The following is a 16,105-nucleotide window of genomic DNA, read 5'->3' as shown; positions in this document are numbered from 1 at the left end:
CGGATCTGACCCAAACATAAAATGTTTCATAAATGCAACGAAGAATCATTAAAAACATATAATACTGCTTCTATTACATATTAATTTATTCGTAGTTTTTTAAGACATTTGGATCACTTACAAAATTAAGATTATTATTTTAATATATGTTTACCTTTTAATTGAATCGGTCAAAAATGCGCTGGTGGAATTCAGATGCGCGTGAACGCGTGCCCGACGCCTCTTGTGCACTACGCGCGGCGCGCATTCGAGCGCAGGTCTGATGCTGTTTATCGCGCGCACTGATACTACTGATACTTAACGGACACAAAGCCAGGAATAAAAGCACTATAAAGTGAGTAACCATGATTATCTGCTCGTATTGTTATTACGGATGCATAAACAAACCTAAACTTTTAAGTCAGGAAGTGGGTAATACATCGTGAGACTTTGCTAGAACTTTTTTTGTAGCAGGAAGTCAAATTTATATCTTTTTGTACATTGCCTGTAACGTTACTGTGCTTGCAGTACAGAGTTCACGGTCTGGATTACTGTTGAAATTAAAGTACTGGTAGCCTATTCTCGTGAAGTCGTGACCATGCAAAAGTTTCTGATTCTCTAGTAAAAAAGAGGAACTTGCAAAGTGCAACAACACTTGACTCTTTGTTTCACTTATAGAGATTAAACGAAAATATTTTAGTTTTTCATAAAACTTAAAATATGTGTAATTACACCATTAAGATGTGATCATGATGTCTTACTCTCTCTTGACATTGTCAATTTGACTATTTTACTACTGCTTTACATTTTATTACAATAAGTCACTTACTGAAATATTACTTTTTACGCATTTATGAGTACATTTATATTCTTATGGCTGGATTTTAAGCATAATACATTTAAATACTCAAAAATGTCTGTACATGAGGAAATGTAACATGAGCCATGACATCTTGGCTTCTCTTTCTATAGATGTGGAAAGCTGTGGTGGGACATGATGTTAGTGTGAAGGTCGAATCAGAGGGGGACGATTGGGACACAGATCCAAATTTTGAGGTAAGCAGACAGGGATAATACTTAAAAGTTCTCTAAAGGCACTACTGTAAAGTACTGCTCCTGGAGGGTAACTGTCCTGCAAAGTTTTGCTCCAACCTGCCTCAACACACCTGCCTGGAAAATTCTAGTATGCATAGTAAGACTTTGATTAGTTGCTTAATTGGGGTTGGAGCTGAACTCTACAGGACAGTGGCCCTTCAGGAGCAGGATTGGACACCCCTGATTTAGAGTTAAGATTTCTATATAAAAATGTGTTTGTGTTTCAGAATGATGTTTCAGAGCAGGAGCAGAGATGGGGTGCTAGAACCATAGAAGGATCAGGCCGAAAAGAACACATCAGGTAACAGTTAATACACATACAGAAAACATTATCTCGAGATTTTAGACGAAATATCAGGTTGCTTTAATGGCACCTTGCTTTAAAGCACTGCTGAAAAGAGTGTCACTCTCTGCAGTGAGGAAATAGGAAGTAGAAATGCTGCCGACTTGAGTTGCATTTCCAAATATGGACTGATAAGTTCAAGCTCACGTCATGTCAGAAGCGGAACAAGATGTTGCATTGACGCACTGCATTTTAAATATAAGATATATCTATATATTTTATTTTATTTTCATAATGTTCATGCTGAACACATAGATGAGCACCATAAACAAATGCAAAGATTTGGGTGCAAAACAAAAGTGCCACATTCCATGGTAAATATGCAGCGTGTAGTAACATGCGATGTGCCTGTTTTTGTGTGCAGCATTGCAGATCTCAGGCAGAATGTGTCTCGGGAACATGAGGTGGTTAAGAAGAAAGAGATGGACCAGGGCCCTAAAGCCTCTTACGGCTACGGAGGGAAATTTGGAGTTGAGAAAGACAGAATGGACAAGGTTAGACTTGAGAACAGGCCAAAATGTAAAGGTGCCGTCACATTTACTGTTGCTCTGCAAATTTTCGCTCACTAAATCCAGTCATTTCAATAGGATTCCACACAACTGGGAATTGGCAAAAGATTTCCCTAGGCAAATTTTGCAGATTCGCTGCACTGATTTACAGAAAGCTGCTTGGTTGAAAGTGACTTCTGTGTGAGCTCTGCTTCATACATCGATTCATTATTATTAATAGACCAATTGGCATCAAAATCTTACTGAAAAATCACTAATGTGACCGCACCTTATGTCTACAAATATTTATTGTGTATTCAAATATTTTGAGTGTATACATTAGTGTACAGTAACTCGTTTGTATAGTGGCCAAAAGTGATGTCCGGCCTACCGAAATTTACATCTTCACCCTTTATTCAAATCATATTAAGAATTTGTAAAAAAAAATTGTAAGGTTATTGCATAGTTGTGCTTGGAGTCACTTGTTTTATTGGTGATAACGCAATAAATCATGCCAAATTGTGCGAACATCGTTTTTAGCCAGTCTGTCATTCAAAGTAATTATGAACACATGCGAAAAAAGAGAGAAAACAAACAAAATATTAATAACTGATTATGGTGTAGTTAATGTATGCTTTTTCCTGTGAGCTTTTTTTTTTTTTTTGCATAGTTAAATCAAACCTGTAGCTGTAGTTGCCCTTTTTAGCCAAATAATTTCATCAGATAAATACCTTAACCATATTTAAAAAATATCAAATATTTTCCTCATATTTTGATGGTTAAATCAAACTTATAGGGTCATTAAAAACAAATATACCCTCTGGACATCGCATTTGGCCACTACTGTATGTATGCAAATTCAAACAACGCTATTAGTTTGATGATTTTAATCAAACAAATGATGTGTTGAATTTTCCCAGGGTGCTTTAGGACACAACTATGTGGCGGACGTAGAACAGCACTCATCCCAGAAAGATGGAGCAAAGGGTTTTGGGGGGAAATATGGTGTTCAGAAGGACCGTGTGGACAAGGTTAGAAACCCTCTCATAACGGTCCTATGATTAATAATTTAATAAATGTGGTTGAATACATGAATTTGAATCTTTTATCATTGATTCACTACAGTCTGCCATGAGCTATGAGTATAAGGGTGAGGTTCAGCAGCATGCATCTCAGAAAGGTACTCATACATTCAAAACACTTCAGGCACTATGCATCTTCTCTTCTGTTTTGTCTGTTCTTTCTATAATAGTCACTTCTTTGCTGTTCATAAGATTACGCTAAAGGTTTTGGTGGCAAGTACGGTGTACAGAAAGAGAGAGTTGACAAGGCTGCTTTGGGTTACGACTACAAAGGCGAGACTGAGAAACATCAGTCACAGAAAGGTCATTTCAATCTCTGCTGTTATTTAAACCAGCGTCCTGGTCCTCAATCCATATTTTGTTGTCTTTTTGGTGGAAGAATTGTTTATAAAGCATAATTCTGTTTTCTGAACTTCTCACAGACTACTCAAAGGGCTTTGGAGGAAAATACGGAGTGGAAAAAGAAAAGGTTGACAAGGCTGCTTTGGGTTACGACTATAAAGGAGAAACGGAGAAACATCAGTCACAGAAAGGTAAGGTCAATCTCTGCTGTTATATTGACCAGCATCCTGGTCCTCAATCTTTACTTTGGCCTCCTTTTGGTGGATGGATAGTTTTTAAAGGATAATTCTGTTTTCTGAACTTCTCACAGACTACTCAAAGGGCTTTGGGGGAAAATACGGCGTGGAAAAAGAAAAGGTTGACAAGGCTGCTTTGGGTTACGACTACAAAGGAGAAACCGAGAAACATCAGTCACAGAAAGGTACTGTAAATATTTCCTGAGATCATTTGACTAATGGGAAACTCTTTCAAAACTCTTATTTATTCTGATGTTTTGTAATGATTGTAATAGCAGAGGTGTCACAACACTTGGCATCCATCTCTGAATGTTTGTCCTTTGAGGGTCCTGGGACCATGACTTTGGGGCCCCCTGCCACAACTAGTGCCCCTTTTTCTTAATTTTTGTAACAAGGGTGACAAAAATTGTGTCTTCTATTATTAGATGATTGAAAATAGTAGCTGATATTCATCTTCCTTTGCAAGTCTCGTGGCCTGAGGCTTTGAAGACCTCTGACAGTCAGAGGCTCTTGGGAACCAGTTCTGATTTTCCAGATAACTAAATCTCAAAGTTCATATTACAACATGTGATGTATTAAACTAAACTGAAGCTAGAGATGCGACACTTGTTATTTCAGACTATGCAAAGGGTTTTGGAGGACGTTATGGAGTCGAAGCAGATCGCATGGACAAGGTACATTTCAAATATTTTTATTATGCCATCATTATTTGTGTTGCACTTACGAGAAATAGTCACAGTCGTGAGATATATAGTCACTTTGCGATTTAGACGGCAAGTTGAAATTATGAGAAAAGTCACAACAGTCAATAATAGTAATAATCACAGCTGTAAGATATAGTCACAATGTGAGATTTACATGAAGGTGCAATTACGAAAAACAAGGTTGCAAAAGCGAAATGCATTGTGATACGGTGAGATATAAATTCTCTTCTTTCTTTCTTTTTTTACTGTAAGGCAAACATGGGATTCCATACATTATTCATTTGGTTTGACAGTTTCCCAGTGAATGTATATTGAGTGTTTTTTTTTTTTTCTCACAGAGTGCAGCTTCCTTCAGTGAGATGGAGTCACCATCATCAGCTTATGAAAAGCCTCAAGCTTTCGAGGCCTGTGAGTGTTTGTTGCACAGGTCTTTGGAAATTATACATTTAATATAATTTGGTTTTGAGTAGTGATGCAATGGCATTCATGCATTTTAACTGTTGAATAATGGTTCATATACTGTTCAGGGACACTGTAAATATTTGATTATCTGTTCTTGGTGTTTATAGCAACTGTTGGAGCTGGAAACCTTAAGGCTCGGTTTGAGAACATGGCGAAGTCCTCGGATGAAGAGAACAGGAAGAGAGCCGAGGAGGAGAGAGCCAGAAGACTCGCTAGAGAGAAGAGAGAACGTGAAGAGGCACATCGCAAACAGGAGGTACACATTTGATACATACATATATATACATATATAGAGAAATACTCGCTGCACTTTAATAGAAACGCATGACAACAATAGATAGCCCACCCACGCACACCAGCCTTTTCTTTTTCATACACTAATAAACACTTAGCTGATGATCTTCTCTTTTAAGGAGAAGAGCGAGCATGAAGAGGAGGAAGAGAATCAGAGACCTCCATCTGTGCCAGCACCCCGGAATCCTCCAGAGGCGTTGTTCAGAAGACTGCCTGAAATTCCCAGAGATGAACCAGAGACAGAAGCTCAGGCAAGACCCTTTTTGCTATATTGTTGTTGCTTGTTGCTCTTTTGAAAAAAAAAAAAAAATGTTTAGACATAATGTTCACAACGCACAACTCCTACCCAGACCATATACGGAAATCAGTATGACATCACAACCATGAGCACATTAACATACTGATGCCCGCGTTTATACATAAACATCTATTCAGCATTCAGCAACCTGGTGGGGCTTTTATCACTCATTTCACATGCGAACAGCCAATCATAACATAGATGATTTACATATACAGGTACAGTCAGAGGGAAGTCATTTTTGACAGGGGTTGCTGGGTGCCGGGGGGGGGGGGGGGGGGCTATATAAATATAACGAATTATTACTACTCTCCCTCAAAACCTTTTTTTTCCATTTGCATTCACGCAGGCCAAGTGGCCATAGGGACTATAGGAGGAGTAAGGGAGTGATGCAAGCACGGCAACGATCTTTATAGATAAAATCAAAAAAACAAATGAGGAGCTCTTTTCCAAAATGCTATAAATCCATTTCAATAGTTTTCAGGAAATTTAAAATTTTTACCTAGACCCACACATTTTGTGAATATTCAATTTATCCTGTTAAAATGTTTTTCCCCCTCAGTCTTAACATGTTGAACAATGATTATTAAATCAAACAACAATATTGTTGATGATAAATTCAAAGTTAATTTTCTTTTCAAAACGCTATAAATCCAAAAAAAAAAAAAAAAATCCAAAAATGGATGATTTTGGCCACTTAATTAAGTTTTGTTTTGTAGAAAGCCTTTCTTTAAAGTGAATTTCGTTTTGTATAAATTGTATCTTAATTTTAATAATTTTTTCATCAACCAATTGCCTGGATTTAATAAATAATAAGCAAATAGACAATATAATCATGACATGGAGGCGCCGGCGCGGTCACGCATTGCACGTGAACTGGAGCGCACCTCATCATAAATTAACCGAAACTCATCGTATGCCTCACAGACATGAGAAATATATCTATATACAGAAAGCTTGAAATGTCTTTAAACGAAACAATTAAAAACGAAAATAAATAGGATAGCCTACTCTCTGATTATGTAATCCATTACATGCATTTCTCTCTATAGGCGCGTTCACTACAGAGATGCTGATCGTCAATTTCATCTTTGCAGACACTGACACACAGAAAACAGTTGATTAATAAAAAAAATAATAAAAAAATAGATTTTCGAACGAGATTCGACTTTTGCTCCTTGATTGTCGAATGCCATTTTTGGCAGAAATTATACAATAAACAGAAACCTTTGGCAGCAGCATCTACCCCAGGTGTAGGTCTCTCTGGCTCATCAAGGCCATCAAAAGTGTTATCACTCATTTTGAGGAATGAATGAACATAAACAAACCTCTGTTCAGCGCGCAGATGTTTTGCGCAGGATTGCGCTCAGTGAATTCTGATTTGTCGAGAGGATTTATCGCGTCTAGGCTAAAAATAGGTTTGGCGCTTATCGCGTTTTGGAAAAGAACTGCATCTTGCAGTACATTTTAAACAAGGAAATATAGCGATTTGGCATGAAACATTGATGGAGCAGTGAATAGGCTCAGAACACAGCAAAATGACATGACAAACTCTTTTTTTTTTATGGCGTTTATCGCGTTTTGGAAAAGAGCTCATCAAATACACACACACACACACACACACAAAAGTCTAGTAGGCCTATCTAAATGTTGCCGCGTGCATATAAACTAAAATGTCATTTATAACGTTAGACTAACATTAGACTAACTTCATATCACTAGCAGTTTTTTAGACTAGGTGTTTGTTTGTTTTTTGTGCTGCGTAAGTGCGTATGCTGTGATTCGCGTCAAGACACCTGATTGGCTAATACTACACACTGAAGATAAATTAAATAATTTTTAATTAAATAATTACTAAAAATATCCCTCTCTTCATCCCACACCCCAAACATGACACACAGAATGTTGTGGAACAGAAACAACAACCAGAGATATATTTCTAAGCTATCATTTTATTGTCATCACAGTTTGCCAACAGAGGGTGCTGCAGCTCCTGCAGCACCCCTACTTCCCGCGTCCATGGGTACAGTAGGCAAAAAAAGTGTGTTAAATTCTAACAGTGACTGAATGTCCAAAAATGGTCATGTTCAAATGGTAAAACTGCAGAATATTACCCCAAATTGTGAATTGTTTTCCAGATTCATTAATCGGAAACAACTCAGAACACCCTACGCTAACACTTTATTTTACAGTACATATGTTACATTAACTTACTCGGAGGTGTAAAGTCCAGGTTCAGAAAGTAAAAGTCCTCCTCAGTATTTTGTTCCAATCACCTGGATTTGCTAATTAGCACAGTTTTTCAGCCAGGAGATAGAACTAATTAGTGAAATCAGCTGGCTCAGTTCATGGGTGGAATAAACATATGGCAGGACTTTTTTAACTTTCTGACCCCTGGAATCTGAATTTACTGTAATAATAACAGTAAACTATGCATAATTACATGCAACTAATCTTAAACCAAACCCTAATCCTAAAGTGTGCACATGTAGTTGATTAATGTTATGCAGTACTTAAATGTATAATTTCACTGCAATGAGAGCACTTTAAAATAAAGGGTAACTGACCCTAGCAAACGCATAATATTGTGGTAAATAAAACTACATAGAACCGCATAGCAGTGCCTACAAATTTTCTTCTGAAAAATGTCAACAGTCTTATTGGTGATTCTTATGTACCCATGAAGTAAGTTGATAAAATGTAAGACACAATTAAGTCAAGTAATAAACTGTCATAGTCTTTTTAAGCTCATATAGTGAGAGAATTGATCATCAGTTTCTCTGTGTGTTTCAGGTGGAGGAGCAGCCGGACTATGAGGAGCCGCCATCTCTTCCGCCCCGCTCAGATGACCTGATTGAAGAGGAAGAGGAGGAGCAAACGTATTCTGAATGTAATCCTGACCCCATACCTCAGGACCAAGATTATGAGGATATTAGCTCATGCACTCTCGCAGGTTTGACACACAATATTTACTACATGTATTCACTGTGTGGGAAGTGTGATCAAATAGATGGTTCAAATTAGCCTGGTTAAAACCAGACCATTCTCAGTTGTAACTGAGTTATGGTCTGGCAAAGCGTCATAGACAAATCATTTCCAGAGGGGCGTCACCAACGGACGTCGCGGATAGACCTAAACCCAATCAGAGCGATGAAGGAGATGACGTATGCAGAGCGGCGGAGAAACATCTCAGAGTGTTGTTCTTTGCTCGGTTTTTAACAAAAAGGAAACGTTTAAATCGCTTAAAACAGACGCGATAGCCGATTCGAACGAGTGATGTTCGACGGCGGCATCCATCTTTGTAATGTAGGCTACAAAATCTGCTTCAAAATCCCAGCGCTGTCGTCATCGTGTAAAGCCCGCCCCAACGTTTCTGATTGGTGCCGCGGTTTCGACGGATTGGAAACGGGTTTGAAGGAGCTCTTTGCCAGACTAACTTTCAGAGCAAATCTAAATTTGCCGGAAGTTGTCTGGGTTTTCCCAGGCTAGGTTCAAATTACAATTGCTATAAATTTTTGTGATTGTTAACAACTGTAGTTCCTCATTTTTTTCAGTTGCTGTTGAGAATGATTATGAAGATCTAAGTGGAGGGGGAAATACAGCCAAAGCCATTTATGACTACCAAGGAGGTACGTACAACCATAACAGCAACTGATTAATGACATTGTATCTGCTTGAATAGCTTCTTAACTGACTCTTAAGAACTATGTAATTTATTTTCAATCATACTATTGCAGAGGCCAGTGATGAGATCTCCTTCATGCCAGATGACATCATCACTAACATTGAGATGGTGGATGAGGGTTGGTGGAAAGGAACGTGTCATGGTCGCACAGGCCTGTTTCCTTCCACCTTTGTGGAGCTTATGTAGTTACTAATAATCAATGATCAAATCTATGTTTTTTAGCCACTTGCAGACAATTCTCTTTTATTTCATTTTTCTGACATACAAGTGCAATATACTAACATGTTTTAATGAGCCTGTATCTATTAACTGAACAACATTTTCCTTTCAAGTCACATGGTTAGTTACCAGATTACGTGGACATGAACTGTTTTCTACAAAGATGTTAGATTGGGTGCACTACCGTTCAAACGTTTGGGGTCGGTTTTGTAGTGTTTTTGAAAGAAGTCTATTATGTTCACCATGGCTGCATTTATTTGATCAAAAATACAGTAAAATAAAGTAACATTATGAAATATGACAGTTCTTTTTTCATATATTTTAAAATGTAATTTATTTCCGTGATGGCAAAGCTGAATTTTCAGCATCATTTGAATCCAGTCTTCAATCATTCTAATATTAGTTAGTTGCTCAAGAAACATTTATTATCAATGCTGAAAACAGTTGTCCTGCTAAAAAAAAAAAACCATGACCATTTTTTTTTTACAGAATTGTTTAATGAAAGTATACAGCATTTATTTGAAATATTTTTACTGTCACTTTTGATCAATTGAATGCATTAGTGCTGATTTAAAGTGTTCATTTCTTTATAAAATGTTTTTTGAATGGTAGTGTATATATTATGACACATGAAATAAATGTAACTAGTCATATTTTCCAATGACGTTTTTGCCCAGTTCCGAACTTTAAAACAAAAAGTATGGTAGCAGTAATATTTTAAATTGTTAGCTGTTAATTTCGAACTTTATTGCAATCATAAAGACTTTTGCTTGGTACAAAAATTGACCATTGTGCTTTATAGAGATACATAATTTTATACTTCCAAGATTTATATGCCAAGAAACTGGCTTTTGCTCTTTTCTTTGACTCAATATTATGCATGTGTTGACAACAAAATAAAAGACAATATTTCCCATGAGATATATTGGATTTATTAAGATAAAAAACAGGATGCACATCCATAATTTTTCTGTCTGCAAAGAAAATACATAATACTTCACAACTTTAAAGTAAAGCAGACCCACAGAATGACATGGATTGGAGTAGAGAAAAAAAGAGACTTTTATTGGAAGAGTCAGTCGTGTGTGGTACGCTGAATGCAGGTAACGTACAGTGTTTTTACTCTCCTTCACCCATTACATTGCACAGTGTCTGTCACCAACAGATCACAATTACATTTTGCAATTGCAAACACTGTAAAGAATATTTCTGCACGAGGTCATGCAAAAAGTCCATAGAAACGTACAAACTGTACATGAAAGTGATGCACAGCGAGGCTCCCATGCAGCTGATACTGGAATAATGTCCATGCTCAAGCAGTTCAATTCAACTACCAGGCGAGACCCTTCTTTGTCTTAGGCTTTCCTTTTTTAGCCAAACGTTTGGCTTTCACTTTCTTCGCCTCCCTTTGGTTCATCCAGACGGGATACCGTCCTTGATCGTCCAACATTGTCTTTTTATTGCGTTTAGTGTCCAAATCCATCTTTCCACCATCTTCTGCAAACCAACAACAGATAAAATTGAATATGATCAAATAAAACACTTACTATAACTAGAAGTGCTAAATGTTTCTATAAAAGCTCACCATCTTCTTCATGTGTCTCTGCATCTTTTGATTTCTCCTTCACTTTCTCAGGTGGCACCACGGTGGCGATCTCAGCTACATCTTTCATGGTGATCTCTCCTTTCTCTCCCAGACCCAGCACTGTTTTGAGTCGTGCCAGTTCTTTGGGGGCATTTTTCTTTCTTTTCTCAGCCCTCATCTTCCTCCTCCACTTGCTGCGTAAACTCTTTGCCATCTTGATGGAAACTAAGGTGAGAAAAAAGAAAAAAAATCCAGAGATATAAGTATCATTTTCTTCCTGGGCTGAAATACACAATGTTTCCTTGATATTTACACATTTTTGGCATCTCCCTCATTAGACACCCGATTCGCCTCAATAACGCATTATTAGAGGCTCCATGACTCCTGTAGCCTGTCAATCTAGTGAAACACCTACGTTAAATTGTGTAAAATTGGTCACTACATAAGCACTAATACAGATATCAGACATGACACCCTCACATATCTGTTGTCATCTTCATAACCAACCCGTTTATATTTTAGTATTTTCAGAAGCATACAGATATCAGACATGACACCCTCACATATCTGTTGTTATTATCTTCATAACCAACCACCCGTATATATTTTAGTATTTTCAAAGCAAGAGATTTGTGTAAGAAAACTCAGCTGTGAAAACGAAGATTATTGTTAGCCAGTTAGCCACCTCATATGCAAAACTAGCTTTCTACTTTAACAGACATAATGTAAAAGCACCACTTATAGACGTAATTATTGCCAATATACGGACGATATTCTATGTTTAAACATCTTCAAAGCTGTATTTATATTCGCAGTGTGTAACTTACATGTATCTTCACAACTCCGAATACACGTGTATCTGTGTACAGCTGCCGCTAAGGAAAAGGTCTGTTACGACAGTTCCTGATTTGCGACAAAACATCCCGTCTTGACGGCTCGTGGGGGTCGCGCGCTTAGTCCAGTAGATGGCGACAGAACTGCGGTGGCCTACTTTTCAAAATCTTAAACATTTCAAAATTGCAGGTGAGTTAAAGTACAAAAATACCGGGGAAATATATTATAAATGATGTCCTCCTTCCAAATGAAGCTTTGTCTTCATTTAGAGGTGAAACGCTTTCTTAGTCACAGCTTAAAATGCCGAGAAAACTATTAGTAAGTTGATTTATCCCCAAAATGCGTAAACACTGTTGCTCTGTGCCCTAAGCTCTGTTTGTTTTGACCAGCCCAGTATGTCGTCTTTTGGCTAACCTAACTGTAGTTTTGGACAAACTGTTTGTGTGACTCATGGCAGATGGAGGGAAGACGGGAAAGCTCATTTGAAAAATATAATTATTTTTGCAATTCCATGTGGTGAGGCTAGCAGTGCTGAAATTACACAGCCATGGCTCGACAATGCATTTTTCGTTACTGTGTTGAGTGTTGACCAAGGGGTCAAGGTTTGGTGGGTTTTGGGTTGGGATGGTAGATGCAGTTTTCAGTTGCAAATACTTCATTATATTCTTGTAGATTTTTGGCCAATAGGCCTAGTTTCTGAAAAATAGTACTTTTCACTGTTTATCTTTGGCATTACAGCCAGTGAAGTGTTTCAGACTGTGTTGTTATGATGCACATTTGGTGTTTGGTGTTTTCCTGAAAAAAAAAAAGTTTGTTCAATTATTTATATATATATATATACTGTATATATTTAAACTTTTTGGAGTACACTAGCACAGGGGTTTTCAAACTATGCCCTGGGGACTCAGAGGCGGGCACAAAAAGGTTATATGAGGTCTGTAAAAAAGCTGAGATAAAAGTTGTGTTTTTATTATCACATAATCTGTTTTTGTTATCTTTCTTTCTTTTTTGTAGGGCTGTCAAAGTGTAAAACTGGCCTGGAAATATATATATATATATATACTGTGAAACATTCTATACAACTAACTGAAATTAAAACAAATTGAAATTGTTTCTCTAAGAAGATACATTTGATACAAAGTAAATATTTTCTAGGTTATTTGTATTTTAATATTTTATTTGAATTAATGTTAATTTGATTTATTAGTTTATTTGAATTAATATTAATTTTATTTATTAATTTTATTTGAATGATTTAATTTTAATGTATGATTTAATTTTAATGTATTATTTAATTTAAATTCAAATTGAGTGTATATGGGTTTTTATGAAAATATATAGCTGCCTTTATTTTTTAGGAGAGGGGATCATTATATTTGGAGCAAATATACATAGGAGCAAAATGTTTGAAAACCCCTGCACTAGATACACTACATTTTTTTAATTTAATTGAGTCTGATCATCTTGCAAAGAACAAGGACTCAAGGAGGGTTATAGAAACAAGAGTAGTTTGTGATTTGATTATTGGAGCTCTCTTCTTTCTCATAATATTACCTTTGAAATGCCCCTTTCTATTTTTAAACTCCATCACACACACACACACACACACACACACACACACACACACATATCTGTACTGAACCTTGCAGTACTTTGTACGTGAGCAGATTATAGTGTAACTCCAATGTTGAATGGAAGAGAGATTAGTTCTGTTCTTCTCACACAACACAAATACACACACGGCAAAGAATTAGACACAGGCTTTTGTTCTACATGGATGGTGGATATTGTTCTCCTCTGATATTGGATGTCAGGAATTGTCTCGGGATATGTTTAACAGTCCTGATATTTCCCTCATGTTAACATCATTAGCACATTTACAGTGGACTCCTTTTAGCTTTTCTATAAATAACACCCAGTGTTGTAACTTGTATTACCCCTCTACAGCCACACAACTAAGTAGATTTTGGTAACACTTCATAGATTAAGCAAACATATAGAGCATAACCTGCTGCAACCAGTCTGCCATGGGACCAGCAAGCACTCGCATCAGGAACGAAAACTGAAAGGCCCATCTGCTGGGCTGTCCCAGTGACATTGCCCTTGGCAGTCAGCTGAGGTCTCTTTGTAGATGGGTGGGGGAGTTGTGTACATTGTTGTGTGTTTGTTTTGAATCCCCCAATTAGGGTTCCTTCAGTGAGAGTGATGCGTCTGTGTGGAATAATGAAGTCCCAGGACATCACGTTCTGAAATGATCAGCAAACGGCACACACAAACACACAGTCTGCGGCTCTCTTGCACACCCGCTCACTACTTGTACTGAATGCGTTGTCTCATAGGGTGTGTGAATGTAGCATTGACAATATTTTGTTATAATTTGAGCCTTTTTTTTAATCAAGGCTTTATTTAAACTGCAAAAATATTTTCTTTCTCAGTATTAGGCTACTCAGTACAAATATCTAAACATTCTTAAACCAAGATACATTTATTTGAGAAGCAAAAGTCTTACTGAAAATTTGTTCAAAATGAAGTGAGGTAATGCTCAACATAAGAAAGAAATATCTGCCAATGGGGTCAGATTTATATATTTTTTAATTTATTTTTTTGACCTCACTGAGGTAAATCTTTTCTTGTTTTAAACAAAAATTCACTTAATTTTGATGTTTTTTGCAAAGAAAAAGAGACCTAATATTTTAAGTAATTTTGCTTCTCTGAATATATCTTTATTCAAGATTTTTTTTTAGATCTTTTAAAGGAAAAATAATACAAAATACTAAGCAAGATGTTGCAACAATGCTGTTGTTGTTGAGCACGTTGCTAAGCTAATCTTATTCTAAAAATAAAATAAATAAATAAAATGTACATATTGGGTAACATTGGTAAAAATGTTACTATTTTATAGATTTTTGGTGTTAAATAAAATATAGCTATTTAGAATATCAACATTTCTTTACATTTTCTCAGAGAATATTTTACTGAGCTACAATTTCACCTAATATTTATGTGTGCTATTATTTTGTTTTGTTTATTAGCTTAGCATTGCCTTTGTTTGTTCCAGTGATGACAAAGGGGCCGTTCGCACATTCCACTCACTGCACTACCTTTTCATTGTTTTTTCTATGTAAACCTGCGCTGGACGGACGTCTTTGATTGATGCGTTTGTGTCTTCTCTTGTATCTCGGCTATTTTAGGCTGTTCTAAAAACGTGGCACTCGAATTAAAAGAGTTCAACTTTTTAAAAAACCAACGCATCTCAAAACCTTGCCTTTTTTCCTTCCACTGTCACGCATCTCAAGCTTTTTTGCATTTTCTGTTGTTTTTCTTTGAAAACATGCGCTAGTCAGACGTCCTTGACCAATGCAATCCCGTCTTTTGGAGCGTCTTGCGCATGGTATGGCATTTTTGAAAACCGCGCTCAAGTTAAAATAAGTTAAACTTTTCCCCCATTCCACTGCCCTGCATCTTGCGGTTTTAAACACAAAAACGTGTTCTGTGTGAATGGTAACACAACAGACACCCAGGCAGCGTAGATATGGGAACAGGGCTACAGTCGCCAAAAGTCAGATAAAAGAGCTGGTCATACCCTTCACTTCTTGTTCATTCATTGTTTCTCTTGCTGCTCTAGGATTGCCATCATAATCCCCAAGCTTCTGGTATCCTGTAGAGACAGCTGATGCATCAGCTTCGGCCTGATACACTGTCATGTGCGGCGTAAACACTCAGGAGGGATGTTGCTCTTGGTTTTGGTCTCCATGGAGCTAAACTATGAAGGCAAGCATCGACTGAACAACACTGAACAACCCAGGTGAAAAAATTCAAACTAGAAAATGAAATGCGAATACTCTGTTTTGTAGGATTTTGTCTCAAGTCAGTTTGCGAATTTCCAGGTCTACCCTACTATCTTTGCTGGGTGGGTTTTCTTATTTACAGAATATCAGGAGACTTTCACCCCTCATAACCTGCTTCTCCTTGTAAAAAAAAAAAATGGAAAGAATCTAGATTAGTTCTGGGGCATTTTTATTATGATATCATAATAACACACGACTACCGTGAGTGTTGTTAAAGGCCAGTCTATCACTGTATTATTAGAAATTTCACACTACAACCGCAGGCTACATTCCCCAATCTCTATTACTTTTTCATCATGGGGAAGTTGATTACCCCATAATGGTGGGTTATATGACTCTCTCTCTCTGTGTGTGTGTGTGTGTTTGGTTGAAGGCTGCATTGGTGGCCTGTGTACTTTTTTTATTGTGGTTGCTTCTGGTTTTAAAATCAATTCGTTGAGTGAGGTTTATCAGCGTGCCTGTAGCATTTTTTTCTCCAACATATTGACTCGCGATGAGAACAATGTTATTGAATTGCTTTTATCTCTCTTTGCCATCTATTTGCAATTAAAAATTGTTTGGACAATGTACATGTGCATCTGCATCTAATACTTAACAGCTGTAGAATATTG

At 37.0% G+C, this 16,105-nt stretch overlaps 2 protein-coding genes across 4 annotated transcripts; one reads left to right on the top strand and one right to left on the bottom strand.

The window, feature by feature from the left end:
* Positions 1-217: 217 nt before the first annotated feature.
* On the top strand, positions 218-9,339 carry hcls1 (hematopoietic cell-specific Lyn substrate 1). Of its 2 annotated transcripts, XM_056247471.1 has the most exons (16): positions 218-334; positions 952-1,035; positions 1,302-1,375; positions 1,782-1,911; positions 2,826-2,936; positions 3,031-3,085; positions 3,180-3,290; positions 3,410-3,520; positions 3,640-3,750; positions 4,184-4,239; positions 4,608-4,677; positions 4,839-4,987; positions 5,145-5,276; positions 8,117-8,276; positions 8,878-8,952; positions 9,061-9,339. In XM_056247471.1, exons 2-16 carry the CDS (start codon positions 952-954, stop codon positions 9,192-9,194), a joined length of 1,563 nt encoding a protein of 520 aa, XP_056103446.1. In that variant the 5' UTR covers positions 218-334; the 3' UTR covers positions 9,195-9,339. The 2 variants fall into 2 exon arrangements, with proteins under 2 accessions (XP_056103446.1, XP_056103447.1); XM_056247472.1 differs by lacking the exon at positions 3,640-3,750.
* A 797-nt stretch (positions 9,340-10,136) lies between these two features.
* llph (LLP homolog, long-term synaptic facilitation factor) lies at positions 10,137-11,732 on the bottom strand. 2 transcript variants are annotated; one of them, XM_056247474.1, is made up of 3 exons: positions 11,640-11,732; positions 10,813-11,037; positions 10,137-10,721 (listed from the first exon to the last, which is right to left on the bottom strand). In XM_056247474.1, exons 2-3 carry the CDS (start codon positions 11,024-11,026, stop codon positions 10,558-10,560), a joined length of 378 nt encoding a protein of 125 aa, XP_056103449.1. In that variant the 5' UTR covers positions 11,027-11,037; positions 11,640-11,732; the 3' UTR covers positions 10,137-10,557. The 2 variants fall into 2 exon arrangements, with proteins under 2 accessions (XP_056103449.1, XP_056103448.1); XM_056247473.1 differs by having other exon boundaries at positions 10,137-10,724; positions 11,640-11,731.
* Positions 11,733-16,105: the final 4,373 nt, after the last annotated feature.

The sequence above is a fragment of the Rhinichthys klamathensis genome, unplaced genomic scaffold (assembly GCF_029890125.1).
Source record: "Rhinichthys klamathensis goyatoka isolate OS25496 unplaced genomic scaffold, OSU_Roscu_1.1 h1tg000048l_1, whole genome shotgun sequence".
In the NCBI taxonomy this organism is placed as follows: domain Eukaryota; kingdom Metazoa; phylum Chordata; class Actinopteri; order Cypriniformes; family Leuciscidae; genus Rhinichthys; species Rhinichthys klamathensis.
This window is presented reverse-complemented; position numbering and strand designations above follow the sequence as displayed.